Source organism: Mustela lutreola, chromosome 10, assembly GCF_030435805.1.
Source record: "Mustela lutreola isolate mMusLut2 chromosome 10, mMusLut2.pri, whole genome shotgun sequence".
NCBI lineage: Eukaryota > Metazoa > Chordata > Mammalia > Carnivora > Mustelidae > Mustela > Mustela lutreola.
This window is the reverse complement of record NC_081299.1, coordinates 32,899,067-32,918,421: the sequence shown is the minus strand read 5'-3', so window position 1 is coordinate 32,918,421 and position 19,355 is coordinate 32,899,067. Positions and strand designations below refer to the sequence as shown.

At 53.0% G+C, this 19,355-nt stretch overlaps 1 protein-coding gene across 1 annotated transcript; it reads left to right on the top strand.

The window, feature by feature from the left end:
- Nucleotides 1-82: 82 nt before the first annotated feature.
- On the top strand, nt 83-19,355 carry P3H1 (prolyl 3-hydroxylase 1). Its single transcript, XM_059135692.1, has 15 exons — nt 83-625; nt 3,913-4,065; nt 6,513-6,702; nt 6,966-7,097; nt 8,013-8,152; nt 12,921-13,010; nt 13,294-13,346; nt 13,529-13,650; nt 15,135-15,262; nt 15,434-15,529; nt 15,897-16,047; nt 17,620-17,737; nt 18,072-18,147; nt 18,363-18,503; nt 18,896-19,355. Exons 1-15 carry the CDS (start codon nt 161-163, stop codon nt 19,046-19,048), a joined length of 2,208 nt encoding a protein of 735 aa, XP_058991675.1. The 5' UTR covers nt 83-160; the 3' UTR covers nt 19,049-19,355.

Here is a 19,355-nt window from a genome sequence, read left to right as displayed (position 1 = left end):
GTCCAGGCTTGTGGTAGGCCGAAAAGGCGGTGCAAGCTTCCTGGGCATGCGCTGCCTGGCAAGGGCGGGACGGGGCTCCACTCAGGGGCGGGACTCCTCGGGGGTGGGACTCCGGCCTCCGTGGCGGGTGGCTGGCTGTCCCGTTAGGTCTTAGGAGGCAATGGCTGCACGCGCTTTGAGGCTGCTGACCACACTGCTGGCCGTCGCCGCCGCTTCCTCCCGGGCCGAGGTCGAGTCCGAGGCGGGATGGGACATGGCGGCGCCTGACCTGCTCTTCGCGGAGGGGACCGCGGCCTACGCGCGCGGGGACTGGGCGGGAGTGGTACTGAGCATGGAGCGGGCGCTGCGCTCGCGGGCAGCCCTGCGCGCCCTCCGCCTGCGCTGCCGCACCCGCTGTGCCGCCGACCTCCCGTGGGAGCTGGACCCCGGCCTGTCCCCGAGCCCGGCGCAGTCTTCGGGAGCCAACGCCCTGCAGGACCTGCGGTTCTTTGGGGGCCTGCTGCGCCGCGCCGCCTGCCTGCGCCGCTGCCTCGGGCCGCCGGCCTCCCACTCGCTCAGCGAGGAGCTGGAGCTGGAGTTCCGCAAGCGGAGCCCCTACAACTACCTGCAGGTCGCCTACTTCAAGGTGCAGACCTGCGGGGGCCTGGGCGGCGGGGATCCTTCTGGGCGCGGTTGCAGATGACCCGGGCGAACTTGGGGGGCCGGGGAAGTGCCCGCGGAGAGGGAAGGTAGCCTCCTGGCCGGAGACCTCTCCTCGGACCCGGGGAAAACAGGGACCCTGCTGGGAAACCTGCTTCGCCCGGTTCGCATAGGCAGATGATAACCCCAAAGGTCCAGCTTGGGGTTAAGGCATGGACCTAGGAAAACTTGTCCTTGTGTTCCCGGGAGGCCTCCTAGAGGTAACTAAAGCGGCAGCTTGGGTCTCTCATCCAGATTTCATTGTAAGTGCCCGAGTGAGAAGCTAGGATCTTTCTACAATATCTTCCTTCCGGTTGACTGTTCAGTGATGCTTTTCCTGCTGCCCCAGTCCAGCAGCTCTTTCAGGACGTGAGGTTGCCACGTCGCCAGTAGGGGCTGTCTAGCCACTCCCTGTAGCGGGACCCTCCAGCTATTGCCAGGTTTTCAAAGAAAATGAGTATTTTTAGGAATTCCAGAGTGGCTTAAGTCCAAGTGCCTGCATAGATTTGGAGTGCCCCTGGCATGCATGGTGATGATGATGACGGTGATGGTGATGATAACCAGCACATACTAACAGGCACTGTTTTTAGTACTTTGTGTTTATTGATTTATTTGCCCAGATCCTGTCAATGTCCTGTAAGGTAAGTGCTATTATTAGCCCCATTTTACTGGGGGAGGGGGTAGGAAGAAGGAGCTATGTTGCATATTGTTACATCCATAGTTTAACAGACCTTCAGTTCCATCTAAAGAGAGACTTAAGGAACCGTGGGGACCACACACTTCCGCCTCTGCACAAGCATTTTGCTTACACAGTTTGCATACATTCCTCCTTGTTACTGGGAAAAGTACCGTATTTGAGACCAAAACACGTGGGTCACATCTTTGGTCTTGTCACTTAACAGCACGCTCTCAGATTCTTTGACTAACGTTTCCTGAATACCTGCTACTTTCCAATTCTGGTACAGGTCATTGAAACACTTGACTTTATATTGTTTTGTCTTATATCACTTCCCTAGTAAGAATCACTGCAGAAAAGGCTATTAAGGGAGCCTGGGTGGCTCAGTGGGTAAAGCCGCTGCCTTCAGCTCAGGTCATGATCTCAGGATCCTGGGATCGAGTCCCGCATCAGGCTCTCTGCTCAGCGGGGAGCCTGCTTCCTCCTCTCTCTCTCTGCCTGCCTCTCTGCCTACTTGTGATCTCTCTCTCTGTCAAATAAATGAATAAAATCTTTAAAAAAAAAAAAAGGCTATTAAAAGTGTGTGTACATAGGCTGTGGGAGCGCAAAGGAGGGAGAATCTAGCTTCGTCTCAGAGAAACAAGGGAGACTAAAAGAAGAGGTGACAATTGAAGTCGATCCCAAATATCACTAGAGGAGAGGAAGGATGGCCATTCCAGGTAAAGTGAGGCCAGACTGCTAAGAGAGTTCTGCAGGCTTCAGGAGCCTGCGTCAGACTCAGCTTTTAGAATGCGAGTTCTGGAATGTGCAATAAGCCTTGGGAGAAGGAGAAAGTGGTGGCGGGGCTAACCATTAAGAGATGAGCTGGTTGTCCGTTTGAGAGAAGGAAATTTGGTGCCTCGGTGCTTAGGGACTAAAGAAGGACTGGGGTGCAGAGAGAAGGTGAGAGACACCAGGGAAATGCATGAGCAATGCACAAAGATAAGGGCAGGAGAATAAATCCATGAAAGGGACAGACTTGTGAGGATTTCTAATTGTACAGTTAACAAAACAGGGACAGAGATGGGGATTATTGATGTGGGGTCACCTACCTATTCTAGGGTCAAAGCCAGGGCTGACTCCTTGTTTAGCATGCATTTACTAGTACTGGTGGAAAAAGGAAAAGGAAAAAATTCTTAGCGTATTAGTAATACCAGCGAAGATTCTTTGTGCACTTGTAGGCGCCCAGGACCAGGTGTCAGAAGCTGCATGTCTAATGCATCGTTTTAACATTACCAACAAGCTTGTGAGACAGTGAGTGCTTTAGCTCCAGATGGCAGATTAGGGACTCAGTTTAGAGAGTAAGCTTTAAGTATCTAAAGCCCCAGCAAGTGACTAATTAAACCTAGCTTTGTCACAGGTCTGTCTGACACTTAAGCCCGTGTTAAACATTAGATCATCAGTGATTTATTTTGGCTTCTACCTAAAGAACCCGTGTAACACTGATAGGCTGGAGTCCATTGCTGAGGTCATTGTGGTGTGTGGGATGCTTTTTTCTCCTCAGATTTCATAACCACTTGTGGGGTTTTTTTCCTTTTTAATTAACATATAATGTATTATTTGTTCCAGGGGTACAGGGTTCCAGGTCTGTCAGTCATCAGTCTTACACAATTCATAGCACTCACCGTAGCACATACCCTCCCCAGCCACCCCATCTCTCCCAGCCCCCTCTCCTCCAGCAGCCCTCTATGTTTCCTGAGATTAAGAGTCTCTTATGATTTGTCTCCCTCTCTGGTTTCATCTTGTTTCATTTTTCCCTCCCTTCCCCTGGGATCCTCTGTCTTATTTCTCCAATTCCTCATATTGGCGAGATCATATGATAATTGTCTTTCTCTGATTGACTTATTTTGCTTAGCATAATACCCTCTGGTTCCATCCACGCCATTGCAAATATAACCACTTGTTTTAACCTCATGAGCCCCTGAGCTTTGAGTCAGAAGATGCCATATCCTGATTTTGTATAAAACCTTAGGATTTTTCCATCACCCATCCATCTTTTCCTTGAATGTGTCAAAAACATTTGATCATATTTTATGCAAAAAAAAAAAAAAAGTATCTTCTAGGGAAATCCTTAGGCACAGTCTAACCATTAACTGCTCTTTCCTCCCTATTTCTAAATTCTTAAAGCCTTCAAGACTTTTTTCAGTGGCTCAGTTGCCACTTCTGAATCTTGAGAATATTTATTTGGGCAGTCAGTCTTCCATAGCATTCCCCCCAAGAATATGACCTTTGTTTAAAAATAGAATGTTTACACTGTTGAAAGTTTACCTCCTATGATTTGGGGAATTGCTAAGCTTGATTTGGGAAATGGCTGAAATTCTGCTCAGGGCCCTGTGCTCCTGATTTCTGGTATGGAGTTCCTTCAATAGGTGTGTTTTCTGGGGCTGGCAAGGTCTGGAGCAAACTAGGGAGTGGAAGGCTCAGGAAGGCTAGGATTTCCTGTTTACTGTGGACTGCGCATTTGGACACAAACCTTCAGGGTTTGGAGGTGAGGCTTATGGTCTGTGTCTTATTCTTAGATCAACAAGTTGGAGAAAGCCGTAGCAGCAGCACACACCTTCTTCGTGGGCAATCCTGAACACATGGAGATGAGGCAGAACCTAGACTATTACCAAACCATGTCTGGAGTGAAGGAAGCCGACTTCAAGGATCTTGAGTCCAAACCCCATATGGTGAAAAAAACTTTGTTCCCCCATTCTCTTTTTTATTCAATTGATATTTCCTAGGCTTGTTTTCTTTTTCTTTAAGATTTTATTTATTTGACACACAGAGAGAGATCACAAGTAGGCAGAGAGGCAGGCAGAGAGATATGGGGAAGCAGGCTCCCGGCTGAGCAGGGAGCCCAACACGGGACTCGATTCTAGGACCCTGAGATCATGATCTGAGCCGAAGGCAGAGGCCCAACCCACTGAGCCACCCAGGCGCCCTAGGCTTGTTTTCTGATTATAGAAGTAGTAGACATTCATTGTACAACACTATAGAAAAATGCAGATAAGTATAAAACAGAAAGTGATTATAATACTGCTGCCTTAAGAAAACCAGTAATTCATATTTTGGCCTTTTTAAAAAGATTTTATTTATTTATTTGTCAGAGAGAGAGAGGGGAAGAAGGGTAGACAGAGGGAGAAGCAGGCTCCCTACTGAGCAAAGAGCCCAATACAGAACTCAATCCTAGGACCCTGGGATCATGACCTGAGCTGAAGGTAGATGTTTAACCAACTGAGCCACACAGGTATCCCTATTTTGGCCTATTTTAAAAACTCTTCTAGATCTTAATTTTGGTGTTACATTGACACTAACATGGTGTCATATTGTGTATGTATTTTTCATCATCCTCTGAACTAACACTATATCATGAGTCTTCTCTCATATCTTCAGATTTTCTTTGAAAATACAATTTTTAAAAGATTTTATTGATTTCACAGAGAGAGACAGTGAGAGAGGGAACACAAGCAGAGGGAGTGGGAGAGGGAGAAGCAGGCTTCCCGCAGAGCAGGGAGCCCAATGTGGGGCTGGATCCCAGGACGCTGGGATCATGACCTGAGCTGAAGCGGATGCTTAACAACTGAGCCACCCAGGTGCCCCGAATATACAATTTTTAATGGCTGCATGATAGTCCCTTTTATGCATAATTGTATTAATGTACTGTTAAGGTTTTTGCTTTCACTACTATAAGTGGTGCAGCATTCCTCAGTGTTCTTACTCTGTTTAGCAGAAGTCTGTGTTCCAAGAGAGATTTTTGTCTGTGATGATATGGCATTTTATAAGGAGCTTTTGTTCTCATAAGTTTTAATAGTTTAGAAGTAGAGATATCAGAAACAAATAATATCTAAATGACTTTTCTTTAAGATTTTTATTTATTTATTTGACAGAGAGCACAAAGTAGAGGAAGCAGCAGGCAAAGGAAGAGGGAGAGGCAGACTCCCTGATGAGCAGGGATCCCTACGCGGGTCTCGATCCCAGGACTCTGGGACCATGACCTGAGCTGAAGGCAGCCGCTTAATCAGCTGAGCCACCCAAGTGTCCCTCAAAATGACTTTTAAAAGTAAATTGTATAGGGACACCTGGGTGGTTTAGTCCATTAAGCACCAGACTCTTGATCTCAACTCTGGTCTTGATCTCAGAGTCCTGAGTTCAGGCCCCTGTTGGGCTCCATGCTGGCTGTGGAGACTATTTAAAAAAAAGAAAAAAAAGTCGGGGTGCGTGGGTGGCTCAGTGGGTTGAAGCCTCTGCCCTCGGCTCGGGTCATGATCTCAGGGTCCTGGGATCAAGCCCCGAGTCAGGCTCTCTGCTCAGCAGGGGAGCCTGCTTCTCTCTCTCTCTCTCTCTCTCTGCCTGCCTCTCTTCCTACTTGAGGTCTCTATCTGTCAAATAAATAAAATCTTTTTTTAAAAAGTGGATTGTGTACATCTAGTACATCACACAATCACACACAGCATTTTTAAGTGATTCTGTGACAAATGGAAATGGTTATGTTCACAAGGATGGAGGCTGTGTCCTACAGATAGCAAAACCCATCCTGTAATCAGTGGCAGTCCTAATTCCCCCTTATGCTGGAAGGATTGCTCCCATCAGCACAGACCTCATTCTAGCATCTAAGAGGTTTTTTTTTTTTTTTTTTAAGATTTTTATTACTTATTTGACAGGCAGATCACAAGTAGTCAGAGAGGCAGGCAGAGAGAGAAAGGAGGAAGGAAGCAGGCTCCCCGCTGAGCAGAGAGCCCCCTGTGGGGCTCGATCCCAGGACGCTGGGATCATGACCCGATCCAAAGGCAGAGGCCCAACCCACTGAGCCACCCAGGCGCCCCTCTAAGAGTTCTTTTTAATTAAACTTTTATTTTGAACACTCTTATCCCTACAGAAGTGCAAGAAAATTATAATGGACTCCCGTGTATCTTTTATCTAGATTGAGTTTAATGCTTTTGAGTTTCCAGAGAAACCTGTGGAGACCACTTACAGAAGGCCTTCACTAGGCAGTGGCCACCCTTTTCCATCCCTAACCCTCACCGGAGACAGAGAGACAGGCCATGAGGATGCAAATGCAGGCTGTCAGGGTGTGGGGAAGCGAGGGCCCAGGTTGTATGCGGGCGGGCAGTTGAATCCACCTTCCTCCCAGTAGCACGAGTTCCGGCTGGGAGTGCGGCTCTACTCGGAGGAGCAGCCGCATGAAGCCGTGGCCCATCTGGAGGCAGCGCTGCGAGAGTACTTGGTGGCCGACGCGGAGTGCCGGGCCCTGTGCGAGGGGCCCTACGACTATGACGGCTACAACTACCTGGAGTACAACGCAGACCTCTTCCAGGCCATAGCAGGTGCATGTCTGCGAGCCAGCCCCGCGTGCCTGTCCCGCTCCTGGCCCCTGCACCCCTGCACCCCCCCACACCTGTCTACACCTGCCCTCCACTGCTAGCCTGGGCTCCCGGGGCCACATGCAGACAGTACCACCTCAAACCTAAATTTAGTACATCTGGGAATCCGACTGAAAATTCCTTGCACTTGAATTTGCTCCCCTCCCCCAGAATTTGCATGCTGAAGATCGACCTGATGGTTATTCCCTGTCTTTGCTTCCTTTCAGATCATTACATCCAGGTCCTTAGCTGTAAGCAGAACTGCGTCACGGAGCTGGCTTCCCACCCAAGCCGAGAGAAGCCCTTTGAAGACTTCCTTCCATCACATTATAATTATCTGCAATTCGCCTACTATAACAGTAAGGCCTACTTTCTTCCTTCTCTGCCGCTTCCCAGCAGGAGGCCAAAAGTAAGGGAGGCAGGGCTGATGGGTGCTGTGCATATCAGCATGTTTGGCTTCTCACTGTGACCTGGAACTCCGGGAGGCATGGTGCCAGGTAACCCCTGCCTGCTTTGTGACAAGCCACTGGCCCCAGCAGCCGATGCCAGCCACCCAGAGAGCTGGGAGACGGAGACCTAGGACCTCTCTCCCGTCCCTTCTAGAACACTGATAATCTGACTCTTCATCTGAGTTCAGTTAGACCAAAGGCAAGGGTGTACTACTGTTGAAACCAGCTCCTGGGACGTTTTCCAGCCCTTCGTCCCAGGATAGCGCTGATGCTCTGGGTGGGGGTGCTGCCAGAACCCAAACCAGCAACAAGTCAGCAGGAGCTTACCGAGTTCTGATTGTGCGCTAAGCATCACTGCATATTCAAGAGTGTGAGGTGTTTATTGTTGAGTTGAGACAACGCATGCGCATGCGAGTGAGCTTTGCTCGCTCGGTGGAAGAGGCCACTTGCTGTTGTAGTGTCCCCATCTCCTGAAAGTCTGTGGGGAAAACAAGGTAGGGAGATGGGGCCCTTCCTGAAATGGGTCTACTAGGAGGCCAGTGTTTAATTGTAAATTGTGAAATTGTAAAGATATGGGCGTCCAGTAGTAGGCAGGCCAGAGGACCCTGCGTTCCTTACATCAGTTCTGCCTTCTGTGTTCATGTAATTCCTATCCTTCTCACTCTTCTAGAACTTCTCCCTCAGATCAGGCAGCTATGGTAGGTAACAGGACCACAATGACACCCATGTCATCACTGTCTTGGGCTGTGCTGAGACTCGAGACAGTGGTTCCTGGCACCCAGGATTGGACGCTCTCTTCTCAGCCATGTCTTTTTGGCTTTGCAGTTGGAAATTATACGCAGGCTATTGAATGTGCCAAGACCTATCTCCTCTTCTTCCCCAATGACGAGGTGATGAACCAGAATCTGGCCTACTATACAGCCATGCTTGGAGAAGAAGCAGCCAGATCCATTGGCCCCCGTGAGGTGAGAGACTAGTGCTAGGGCAGCTGCCAGCTGAGCCCAGACCAGACAGAGGGAGGTGGGGGGATGGGTTGGCAGTGCTCAGGCAGGGGGCAGGGCCAGGCGGAAGTGCACTGAGACACTTGTCACTTAGGAACCGGGGAGCAGCCTTCCTCCCACCACTGGGGTCCAGAAGTCTGCTGTCTTAAGTCTTCAAGGAGAAACAGAACTGCGGTGCCGGCACTCCTTTCCCCCCTTGTGTAGCACCTCTGCTTTGAGATTTGATACCATTTGGCCAAGAGCTATCATTTTTTACTTCCAGCTAAATTCTTTTTCACTCACCTGTTTCCTTGCGCCTGTTTCCTCCCTGTCCCTCCTCTGAGCTCTCCTTCCCTCAGCATCACTCCCAGTTCAGTTCTCAAGCAGACCCAGTGACGAAGTGCAATGCACTCACGTGTTAACAGTGGTTATTTCTAGGTGGTGGAATATGGGTAATTTTTGTATTTTGCTCATTTATGTTTTCTAAATTCCCTTCAGCGGAATTACAAATCTTTTTTTTAAAGATTTTAGTTACTTTTTTGACAGAGAGAGAGATCACAACTAGGCATAGAGGCAGGCGGAGTGGGGGGTGAAGCAGGCTCCCTGCTGAGCAGAGAGCTATGCGGGGCTCAATCCCAGGATCCTGAGATCATGACCTGAGCCGAAGGCAGAGGCTTAACCCACTGAGCCACCCAGGCGCCCTTACAAATTATTTTTTGTAATTAAAAACATTAAAAGTTCTGTTTTTCAACTTACTGAAATGTGATGCTACGAACCACGATATTTGTATGTACGTCTTATGCAGACACTAGACCCTCTCCTTCTTGAACCTAGAACAGTGAGTTGGATTTGAAGTCACGGGTGTGGGCTCAAACCATGGCACCTATGCATATGAGGTTGTGTGATCTTCCACATGTGGTTGCCGGGGATCTCAGCTACCCTGTACTATGCGTCTGAGTCTCAGTTTCTCCCTCTGTAGAATGGGAATATGGTTCTTACTCTTTCTTCAACACAAGATGAGCATCAGGGTTAAATGACATACTGAGTAGAAATGCACTTTGTAAGCCAGCAGGCATGGTCCAAGTGTGTCCTGAGAGTTGTATGGACAGGCAGCAGTCCGGACGTCTTGCTGATGGTACAGAAGTAGCCAGCGACAGGTTTCCTTGCCTCTGATCTCAACCACCTCCTGGAATGGGGGGTGGCCTATCGTGGCTGCAGTGATCCCTGGCATCAGAACAGGAGACTATGAATGAGAGGAAGGTGAGCCTCAGTCACCCGGGTCCGTCAGCCGCTCTCACACCCTACCCACATTCTGTGTAAAAATGTAGCTTTAGACACGGTTTTCATTTTGACGGAGGAAAAATATGGTAACTGGAGATAATTAGAGGCAGCCCATTCGTTTATGCGACAAGTATTTGGGACAAATATGGGTGCAGGAGCAGACACACTCCCACACTGCTGGTGGGACTGTGAGATGGACCGTTCTTTTTTTTTTTTTTTTTTTTTTTAATTTATTTGATAGGGATCACAAGTAGGCAGAGAGGCAGGCAGAGATGGCGGGGGGTGGGGGAAGCAGGCTCCCTGTTGAGCAGAGAGCCTAATGCAGAACTCAATCCCAGGACCCTGAGATCATGACCTGAGCCAAAGGCAGAGGCTTAACCCACTGAGCCACCCAGGCACCATAGCCGCCCGTTCTGCCTCCGGCTAGCCGCCGTGGTAAGCGGTGTCACACAAGGATGGGAAGGCAGGTGTCCTGGGACACGTGTCAGAACCTTTCTCCTGACAGCAACCAACCAAAGCAAGCTAAATGCCACCCGTTTGGAAACCAGCGAAATGAATCGCAGTAGATCCATTCCGTGGTGTACAAGACAATCGCGTGAGTCGATTACTACGCACCCATGTGAGATGGTCTCTGTGTTACTACCCTAGGTAAAGAAAAAAAAGATCTAGAACTATAATTCTATTCTGTCCTACTCCTATTTTTTTAAAATACATATGTACCTTTTGCGTCGTCAACTCTGTGGACAGATTGCTAAGAAACTGTGCCTCATCTTACCCCTGAGGCTGGGGCCTACAAGTCAGGGTTGGGAGGGAGACCAAACTGTTTCTATTTATGTCTGTCGATACTTTGTGGATCTCTTTTAGCTATACGGGCATGACCTTCGTGTCTTTTTGAGTGCCATCTAAAGCGCACCTCAGGGACTAATGATACAGAAGGGGGCATGATCCAGACCTTGGAGAGTACTGTAGTGAATCCAAGAGTGGCCATGGAGGCCAGCTGGAGTGGAGGAAGGAAGAAATCGACTGACTGGCAGGCCATGGGAGGCTTTGCAAGGGGAAGTGCTGTTGGCGTTTGGTTTTAAAAGCCTTCATGTAATAAAATCTTTAAAAAAAAAAAAAAAAAAAAAAAGGGGCGCCTGGGTGGCTCAGTGGGTTAAAGCCTCTGCCTTCGGCTCAGGTCATGATCCCAGCGTCCTGGGATCGAGCCCCACATCGGGCTCTCTGCTCAGCAGGGAGCCTGCTTCCTCCTCTCTCTCTGCCTGCCTCTCTGCTTACTTGTAATCTCTGTCTGTCAAATAAATAAATAAAATCTTTAAAAAATAAAAAATAAAAAATAAAAGCCTTCATGTGGTGAATGAGGCAATGGAGGGCCTCTGAGATGGAGGACAGCATGTGCAGACAGCCTGGGAAATTGCCCCGTATACCTGCAAGCTGATATGAGGAGTTACAGGAGATGAGACCCATGAGGGTCAGATTTGGAAGGGTCTTGAGTGCCCTGCAAGGACTTTGGTCTCTGTCCCATAAGGCAGGCAGTGGTGGGCACTCAAAGGGTTTTAAGCAGTGGCTGAGCCAGCTGTGTAAGGCTCAGAATGGGAAGGCGCTAGACGCGGGGAGACCGATGCAGGGCTGCTGTGGCGGTGCTGAGGTTAGCTGCTGGGTGGCGGAGGTGGGGACTGACTAGGTGGGGTAGGAGATGGCCTTGGCAGAATGGTGGGGGGTTCACACCTTCCTCCTCATGTCTAATGACACACGAGTCTCCTGCTTGGGAGACGCAGACATGGTGTTGCCCACCCAGCTTGGGACCGCACAGGGGGCACAGGATGCTTTCATCACAGGTCTGCGCTGCCTGTACTCCAGCCCGGGGGGCTAAGCTCTCCTCTGTTCACTGAGAGAAGGAAGTAGCGGATGGGGCAGTAGTCCGCTTCCCGGTGTGCTTGTTTTCTGAGTTTGCTATTGAGGATAGCCACCTTTCACATGTGTGGGGCATCTCGTCTGCAAAATTCCTCCATAGCTTCTATTTTATTTCATTGATTCTCATCACAACCTGCCCCGAAGGGAAAGACCCAGGTTCCACCTTCCCAGCTCTGGAACCCAGAGTCTCCACTAGAAATGATCCAGCCCTCTCCTCGCCTGTGAGGACATTACCTTGTAGTTGTCCTCTTTGGCCACTAGATGGGGACAGTCTGCCTTTGAGAAGGCACTTCTCCATGTCTCTTTGGCTTGCTGAGTTAAGAGCCTCCCTCGCTACCCCTCACTTTATGGTCATAGTAGTGAATTGGGGCAGAGAGGGAAAATAAACCCCTTTTAACTGGAACCGTCCTTCGCGAAAGAAAGTAACTAGTATTTGTTGAGCCCTGTCCCGGTCTACAGGTTGTGTGGTTCAACCCCCATTATCTTGTTTTCTCCCCCTGGGGGCCGTGGTAGGGGACGCTATTCTCCCATTTTAGAGATGAGAACATCCAGGCTCCAGGAGTTGGGCTAGCTTGCACGGTGGCCTGTGGCTGAGAGTAGCGACCCGGATCCCTCCCCGGGTCCCGCATTGTCTCGGGGTTGGCGCAGTTCCCAGCTCGTAGCTCCTACTCCATGAATCAGTGCCGAGCAAATAAACGTGGGCATGGGATTTGCTTCGCAGCTGCCTCAGGGCTGTGGGAGAGGGTTTAACGAGAGAACGCCCCAAGCGTGGTGTCTAGCACTCGGTGAATCACTTACACGCCTTAGGAGAAAATTTTTATCTCCCTGTTGGGTAAATATGCTAGATAATGTAGGACTCATTGAGGTTTTGCTAACATTTTCCTTACTGCCTTCATCTTGTATTTCAACTGATGATGTCTTCTTTTCCTTTTCTTTCCTCCTCCTGCTGCTTGGAGACTAGCAGGGCACCTAGGGAGAGCTGTGGCCCCCAAAAGGTACTTAGCCCAACTCTGGGAGGGGCCCATCCAGTCTGTTCAGGGTCTCAGGGGAGGCAGGGAGCCTAATGAAAAAGCACCTGGGCTTTGCTTCTTTCCTGTAGCATCAACTATGCGCCTTGCCCCCCAGTGTCTCCATCTGTAAGACAAGGAGCACAGTGTCAACGTCAGAGGTGGCTGAGAAGGATCAGTGAATAACACATGGGTCACCCAACCCCTAGGTCTCCTGCCTCCACCCTGAACCCCTACGGAAGTCAAGAAAGAACGCTCCTTCTTTGAGGACTATTTCCACGTCTCCTGAGAGCCTCAGCTCTCCTGTCTAGGAGATTCATGGGGGGACACGATGGGAGGTTAGGTCACCCTCAGACGTGTTGCTTGTGCCAGGCCAGAGCTACCCTTAGCGCAGAGGTGAGGCTGCTGTCCCACACTGGAGAACAGACATAGCAGTGGTGGTGGGAGAGGAAGCTCAGGTCACAGTGGGAGCAACAGCCTAGAATGTGGGGCTCCCCCAACCCAGAGTTAACAGGGCTGAATTCCAGGGCATCCCTTCTGCTTGGTTTTCTCAGAGTGCCCGGGAGTACCGCCAGCGCAGCCTGCTCGAGAAAGAGCTGCTCTTCTACGCGTACGATGTCTTTGGAATTCCCTTCGTGGATCCGGTGAGCCCGGCTGCGGGAGTGGGGGGCCGGGGCGAGCCTTGTAGCTCTGTTTGGGGGCTTGAGCCAGACATGGGATCTGTGAAACCCGTGGACGAGAGGCAGAGGAAGACGGAGGGGCGTTCTGGGCAGCCAGAGGTGACTCTGGTTTGGAGACTCACTTTCTGTCCTGCGAGGAGGCGGCTGATAAGGCGGATTCTCCTGGAGGCCCGGGTCTCTGCACAGAGACCCAGAAGATGAAGCAGGTCACCCTACAGCATTGATTTTCCTCTTGATCTGCTTTTAGGATTCGTGGACCCCAGAAGAGGTGATTCCTAAAAGATTGCAGGAAAAACAAAAGTGAGGACCTTGAAGAGGCTGCGTGGCCGGAGCGGCCTGATGGAGCACCTGAGGCCTCCTGAGCCCAGGCAGATGTGCACCCCTGGAAGCGGGGGGATTGTGGGGGGCACTCCAGGCTGGGAAGCTGGGGAGGGAGCCGGGGTAGCCCCAGAACACAGTCTTCAGAGCAGCTGTGCGCGCAGGTCCGAGCGGGAAACGGCCGTCCGCATCTCCCAGGAGATCGGAAACCTGATGAAGGAGATTGAGACCCTGGTGGAGGAGAAGACCAAGGAGTCGCTGGATGTGAGCCGGCTGACGCGGGAAGGTGAGAGGACAGAGCTCCGGCCTCTGCAAGGCAGGCGTCCCTGTCCTAGCTGTCCGGCCCCCGGAGCAGGCTTGGCCTCTCCTGGAGCCCTTCCTGACTCCCCGGGCTTCCACCTGGAGAAGGCACTGAGATTGGCCTCCAGTGAAGATGTAGGACTCCTGGGTCACAGCAACACTAGTTTAGCTCGCTGTAGTTCTAGCACAAACCTCATCCGTCTCTCCACATCCATCAGGCGTCCTACTCCCAAGCCTCCAAATCGGAGATCTCTGCCCCAGTCTGCCCACTCCAAGCTGCACTGAGACTGCTTTTTCTCACCTCTCTCCCCAAGCCTCTCCTCCCCACCACTGCACTTGCTGTCTGCCCTCCTGTCCCTCCTTGATCTGTGCTTCCCCTTCCTCTTCCCGGAGGCCCGGCCCCTACCCGCCCTTCCTGCTCCTCCAACCACCTGCTTCTACCTTCTGTTCATCTGCCCTGCGATGCTCCTGCTCTTTGGGCCCATCTGTCCCCAGGCCAAGCTCATGCCTGTCCTTCCTCCCTGTACCCTCCCATTGCCTCTGCGCACCAAGCCTTGCTTCATCTCCCAGGCCGGGGGATCCTCTCCCTCTTTCTCTGGAACGTCCATGGCAGCTCTCTCTGTGCTTGCGTCCTTGCTGGGAGAGGTGCCGTCTTCAGGTGTGAGACCCTCACCTCTCTCGGGCTGGGCCTGGCGCCCACCATGGCCTCAGGAAGTAGACGGAGCTGAGCTGAGTCTCCTCCAGCAGGTCCAGCACAGAGGGACACCATGAGAAACAGGAGAGAAAGTTGGCCTTCATTCCACCGTTACTTACATGAACGATGGTTAATTTAATAAGATGAGCGCTTGAAAAGAATTTGTCCAGCATTCCTTGGTTTTCAGGCAGCTTTCACTGTTGTTTCTCTTCTCTGGGGGAGGTGGGCTGGGCAGCTGGAAGTCCTCGTTTGAAATGAGGGCTGCTGGCGGCTGGTGTGATGGCAGCTAAGATTCTGAGCCTTTCCTGTGTGCCCAGTACTGTGCTGAGCTTTTAACTTGCGTCGTCGTTGCTCTTTACGTCAAACAAGCACCCATCTCGGGAGGTGGCTGCTGTCTTACAGATGAGAGGAAAGCTCAGGGAGGTTAAGTAACTTGCTGAGGTCACACAGCTAATAGATGGAGGATTCAGGAGTCCTTCCTTTCTGATTCTAGAGCTCAAGTTTTTAAAGAATTTGTTGGTGATGTTTCCTCAGCAGTTGGCGGAGGCCCAAGAACCAATAACTGTTCTGGAAGGGAGCTAGGACTAGGGTGTGGCTCTCCCACCTTGTCAGCTCCAGGTGCTGTCCTATAGGCCACGCCACCTTTGGAGGTGACCGAACAGGAAGTTTCTCTGGTGACTTGGAAACAACGGGAATTTCTATTCCCATTCAATGGAGATTGTCTGGACAGAGCCGTCGCTGGATTCAGCCCAGTCTTGTCGTTTGTTGCTTTGCAGGTGGCCCTCTGCTCTACGAAGGCATCAGTCTCACCATGAACTCCAAAGTCCTGAATGGCTCTCAGAGGGTGGTGATGGACGGTGTAATCTCCGCAGACGAGTGCCGGGAGCTGCAGAGACTGACCAACGTAAGGGAGGCCCCTTCTCCCCAGGGCCCAGCCTCCCCTTCACCTAGTGCCTCTGGGCGCCGAGCTTGCCTGCCCCTCGTGGCACATCGGCAACCACCTCTCTCATCGGCGACCACCTCTGCGGGCCCTCAGCTGCCCCGTCTAAGCCCCCCTGTGTTTTGGACCTTGCAGGCTGCAGCGACCTCGGGAGATGGCTACCGGGGTCAGACCTCCCCACACACGCCCAGTGAGAAGTTCTATGGTGTCACGGTCTTCAAAGCCCTTAAGGTAGAATCAATTCTCGGCACTCTAGAGTGAGGCTCAGGCTTTGGGGGGCATTCGGGGGTCGGAAAGGTGAAGGTGTCTGCTAGCCGCATTCCAGCAGCCACGGAGGGGGATGAATTAAGTTGAGGGAGGTTGACTTTTGCATCCTGGCTGGTGAAGCAAGTGTGATCAAAGTGAGGCAGGCGAGACAAAACTGATGTCCAGAGTGCTTTCTGCCCACAAAGAGAAGCATGGAGGAGGGGCAGGTGGAACACGGGAGGGCTATTGTGCATGGGAGCAGAGGCAGGGGGGTGGGGGGTGATGCCTCAGCGGGTTCTGTTGGCCCGCAGCCAGGGCGTTCAGGGCGGCTGACCACTGGTCTCCTCGGCAGCTGGGCCAGGAAGGGAAAGTTCCGCTGCAGAGTGCCCACCTGTACTACAATGTGACCGAGAAGGTGCGGCGCGTCATGGAGTCCTACTTCCGCCTGGACACCCCCCTCTACTTCTCCTACTCCCACCTGGTGTGCCGCACCGCCATCGAAGGTGGGCCTTTTGTCCATCCCTGGCACGGGTGCTGAGGACATGGAAAGGCACAGGATATGGTCCTTTTCATCTTAGCTGAGGAACCAACACAGAATGTGCAGGAGGACTTCCTGGAGGAGGTTGTGACCATTGTGCAGGATAAGTAGGACTGGTGGAGTGTCCAGGTGATGAGAGAACATTCGAGCTAGAGAGAACAGCACATACAAAGAAGGGCAGGCACTGGGCAGCCTGGTGGTGGGGACTAAGAAAGTGGCCGTTTTGGGGGTATGGAGTTGAAGTTGGGGGGGCATCAGAAGCTAAGCTGTGGAGAGCTACATTCCGAAGTGTGTTTTCATCCTGTAGGCTACTGGGTCTCAGTGATGCTCTTGGGCATCCAAGTATCTGGACCAGTCATGGTCAATACCAAACCTGTGAGAGATGGACTTTCACAAGTCAGAGCTGAGTCTAGGTCCTTCCTTGTCAGCTGTCCTGAGGAGGGTGAGGTGTGGCCAGTGCCCCAGGGGTCACAGGTGGCCCACAGCTGGATCTGTCATGCCTAAGCCTTCATGGGCCCCTGGCACTGATGGACCACTAGGTGGCAGAAATGAGAGGGTTTGACTGTCCCCAGAAGGTTTGGAGTTCTCTCAAAATCTGGACACACCCAAAGGAATGTGTCAGACACACCCCTGCACCTGCCCCAGCCTCTCCAGGTGGGGGCCGGGCAGTGGGAAGCCAGGAAGGGTCCTCAAACACGAAGGACTCCGTGAGACCTCTGTGTTCCCAAGGTTAGTTCTGCCGCTTTGTGGCGAGAGGTTTGGAGGGTGTACCTCAAGCCCAAGGGAGGGAAGCTGGTCAGCGGTGAGCTGGCTGGGCAAGGTCAGAGGCCCGGACCTGGCCAGTGGCAGTGGGCGTAGAGAGGAGGGAGCAGGTGAGGGAGATGGAGGAGGTGGAAGGACGGGCCTGGCCCCTGGCCGCACAGGTGGGGACAGATAGGAGGGCTCTACCGGGACCTGACGGTGCCGCGGCCCGCTCGGGGGGGCGATGGTTCCATGTCATGAGAGGCTTGCCTGGCGTCACGCAGTACACACTGTGCCCTTCCACAGCCTTCCTCCTGCGTGGCTTCCCCCGCGGAGCCCTGCGGAAGCGAACTGCTTACCTTTGCTCCCGTCCGTTCCCCTTCATGCCCTCCCCACCTCGTCTCCCGCTGCATAGCGAGTCTCGCCGGGCCCTGCTTCTGGCCACCCTCCTGACCGCTCAGCTTCACCTCCCTGGGGATTCCTGGTTTATAAATTCGAGCCAGAAGGCCGAGGTTGTGCCGCTCAGACCAGAACCCGCCCTCGCTTAGAGCCTCACAACCCTGCTTGCCCCACCCAGAACCTTCCTGGGAAGCCTGCAGATTCATCCTGACCTGTGGGCTGATGGCTTAGCCAGAGACCCAGTAGTTCACTGGCCATTCCCACAGACCCAGGCGCATTTTGGGAAGCACCCCGCCCCCCTGTTCCCCCCCCCCCCCCCACGCCGCCCTGTGCCAATAGGAGAGCTACGGTATCTCCTGAGGTGTTCCCACGCTAACGTGCATTACCTCGGCCCCAGAGGCACAGGCTGAGAGGAAGGACAGTAGCCACCCAGTCCACGTGGACAACTGCATCCTGAATGCCGAGGCCCTCGTGTGCATCAAGGAGCCTCCTGCCTACACCTTCCGGGACTACAGGTGCCAGCCGTTTCTCTGAGGCTCCCAGTCCCCTGCGCCTTGCCCTGTCCCCAACACACACACACAGGTGTGGGACCAGCTGTCCCCAGAATCCAGTCCCCATCCCCACGCCCTCCGACTAGAAGGTTGGACAGAAAGGGAGTCATTCCAGTGCAGTGTGAGGAGGACAGTGGATTCTCTGGAGTGAGGGTGGTGTGGTGGGAAGACCCTTCCCGTGGCAGGCCCTGTCCAGCTACTGGAGGAGAGCGCCTGGAGACGTGGGCACGGGAGCCGTGGACTGTCGGGGAGCAGGACTGGGGGAGGCCCATGGCAAGACCTTGTCTGTCGTTCCCAGTGCCATTCTTTATCTAAATGGGGACTTCGACGGAGGAGCATTCTACTTCACTGAACTAGATGCCAAGACAGTGACGGTGAGTGTGCCCTCGTGCCTGTCCCTGGGAGACAAACCCTCACAGCGCTGTGGGCAGAGTGGCCAGGCCTCGCCTCCTCAAATCCGGGGGGCTCTGAGCTATGTCGCTCACTCCTCTGACTGGCTGCCTTTTCTCTTCAGACCCTAATGATCCCGTGTCTCCTCTGAAGGCAGCTTACAGTCTTCTGTGTCCCCCCTGCTTTGTGTCTCCTTCAGGCAGAGGTGCAGCCCCAGTGCGGGAGGGCCGTGGGATTCTCTTCAGGCACGGAGAACCCGCACGGGGTGAAGGCTGTCACCAGAGGTCAGCGCTGTGCCATCGCCCTGTGGTTCACATTGGACGCGCGGCACAGTGAGCGGGTGAGAGCCCTCAGTGGCACTGGGATCTGCCTCTCGAAGGGCCCCGCTTCTGCTTTCCCCTCCCCCCGTCTCACTGCCAGCGGCTTAGACACCAGAGGAACATCGGGCCTGGTGTCCACAGAGACTCCCCCTGGCCCCATATACTTGTCCTCTCTGGCCCTTCTCCTGTACTTGTAAATGGGGCTCTGTGGTGCAGTGCCAAGATGGAGAATGGTGCTGGCACTGGGCCGCCTGGTTGGGCAGCACCTCAGCTGTCTGAGGACCTGCCGGGAAGCAGAGGAGCTCAGAGGCCATGGAGGAAGAACTTGTTGCTCTCCAGGAAGCAGCACCTGAGCAGAGCTGAGCACCTGGTCCGGAGGCCTCTCTGAACAGGCAGGGGTTTGTCCTTGCAGGACCGGGTGCAGGCGGATGACCTGGTGAAGATGCTCTTCAGCCCGGAGGAGATGGACCTCTCCCAGGAGCAGCCTCAGGAGGCCCAGGAGGGGCCCCCCAAGCCAGAGACCCCTCTGTCCAGCAGTGAGGTGGGACACAAAGATGAGCTCTGACGGCATCCAGCTCGCTGTGGATGGGTGAGCGGACCCACCTTGAGGAACTGTGTCCTCCACCGGCTGGCCCCCCGGGGCTGCGTGTCTGGCGCCCAGCCAGCAGGACCCTGCTCGCGGCCGTCTGCACGGTGCTACCGCTCCCGGAGTGGACATGGCGGGACGGCCCTCTCGCCTCTGGACCCGGCTGAGGGCTCAGGACGCAGGCCAGAGCTGCCCCTAGGGGCCTGGACGGGCAGCCGAGTGACAGCACTACAGTATTTAAGTGTCTGTGTAGACAACCAAAGAATAAATGATTTGTGGTTTTTTA

Excerpts from the sequence above, each read along its gene's own strand:
- P3H1 (XM_059135692.1), top strand. The coding sequence starts at position 161 with ATGGCTGCACGCGCTTTGAGGCTGCTGACCACACTGCTGGCCGTCGCC. Across the intron at positions 13,011-13,293 it reads GAATTCCCTTCGTGGATCCG|GATTCGTGGACCCCAGAAGA; the intron begins GTGAGCCCGGCT and ends ATCTGCTTTTAG. Across the intron at positions 18,504-18,895 it reads ACGCGCGGCACAGTGAGCGG|GACCGGGTGCAGGCGGATGA; the intron begins GTGAGAGCCCTC and ends TTGTCCTTGCAG.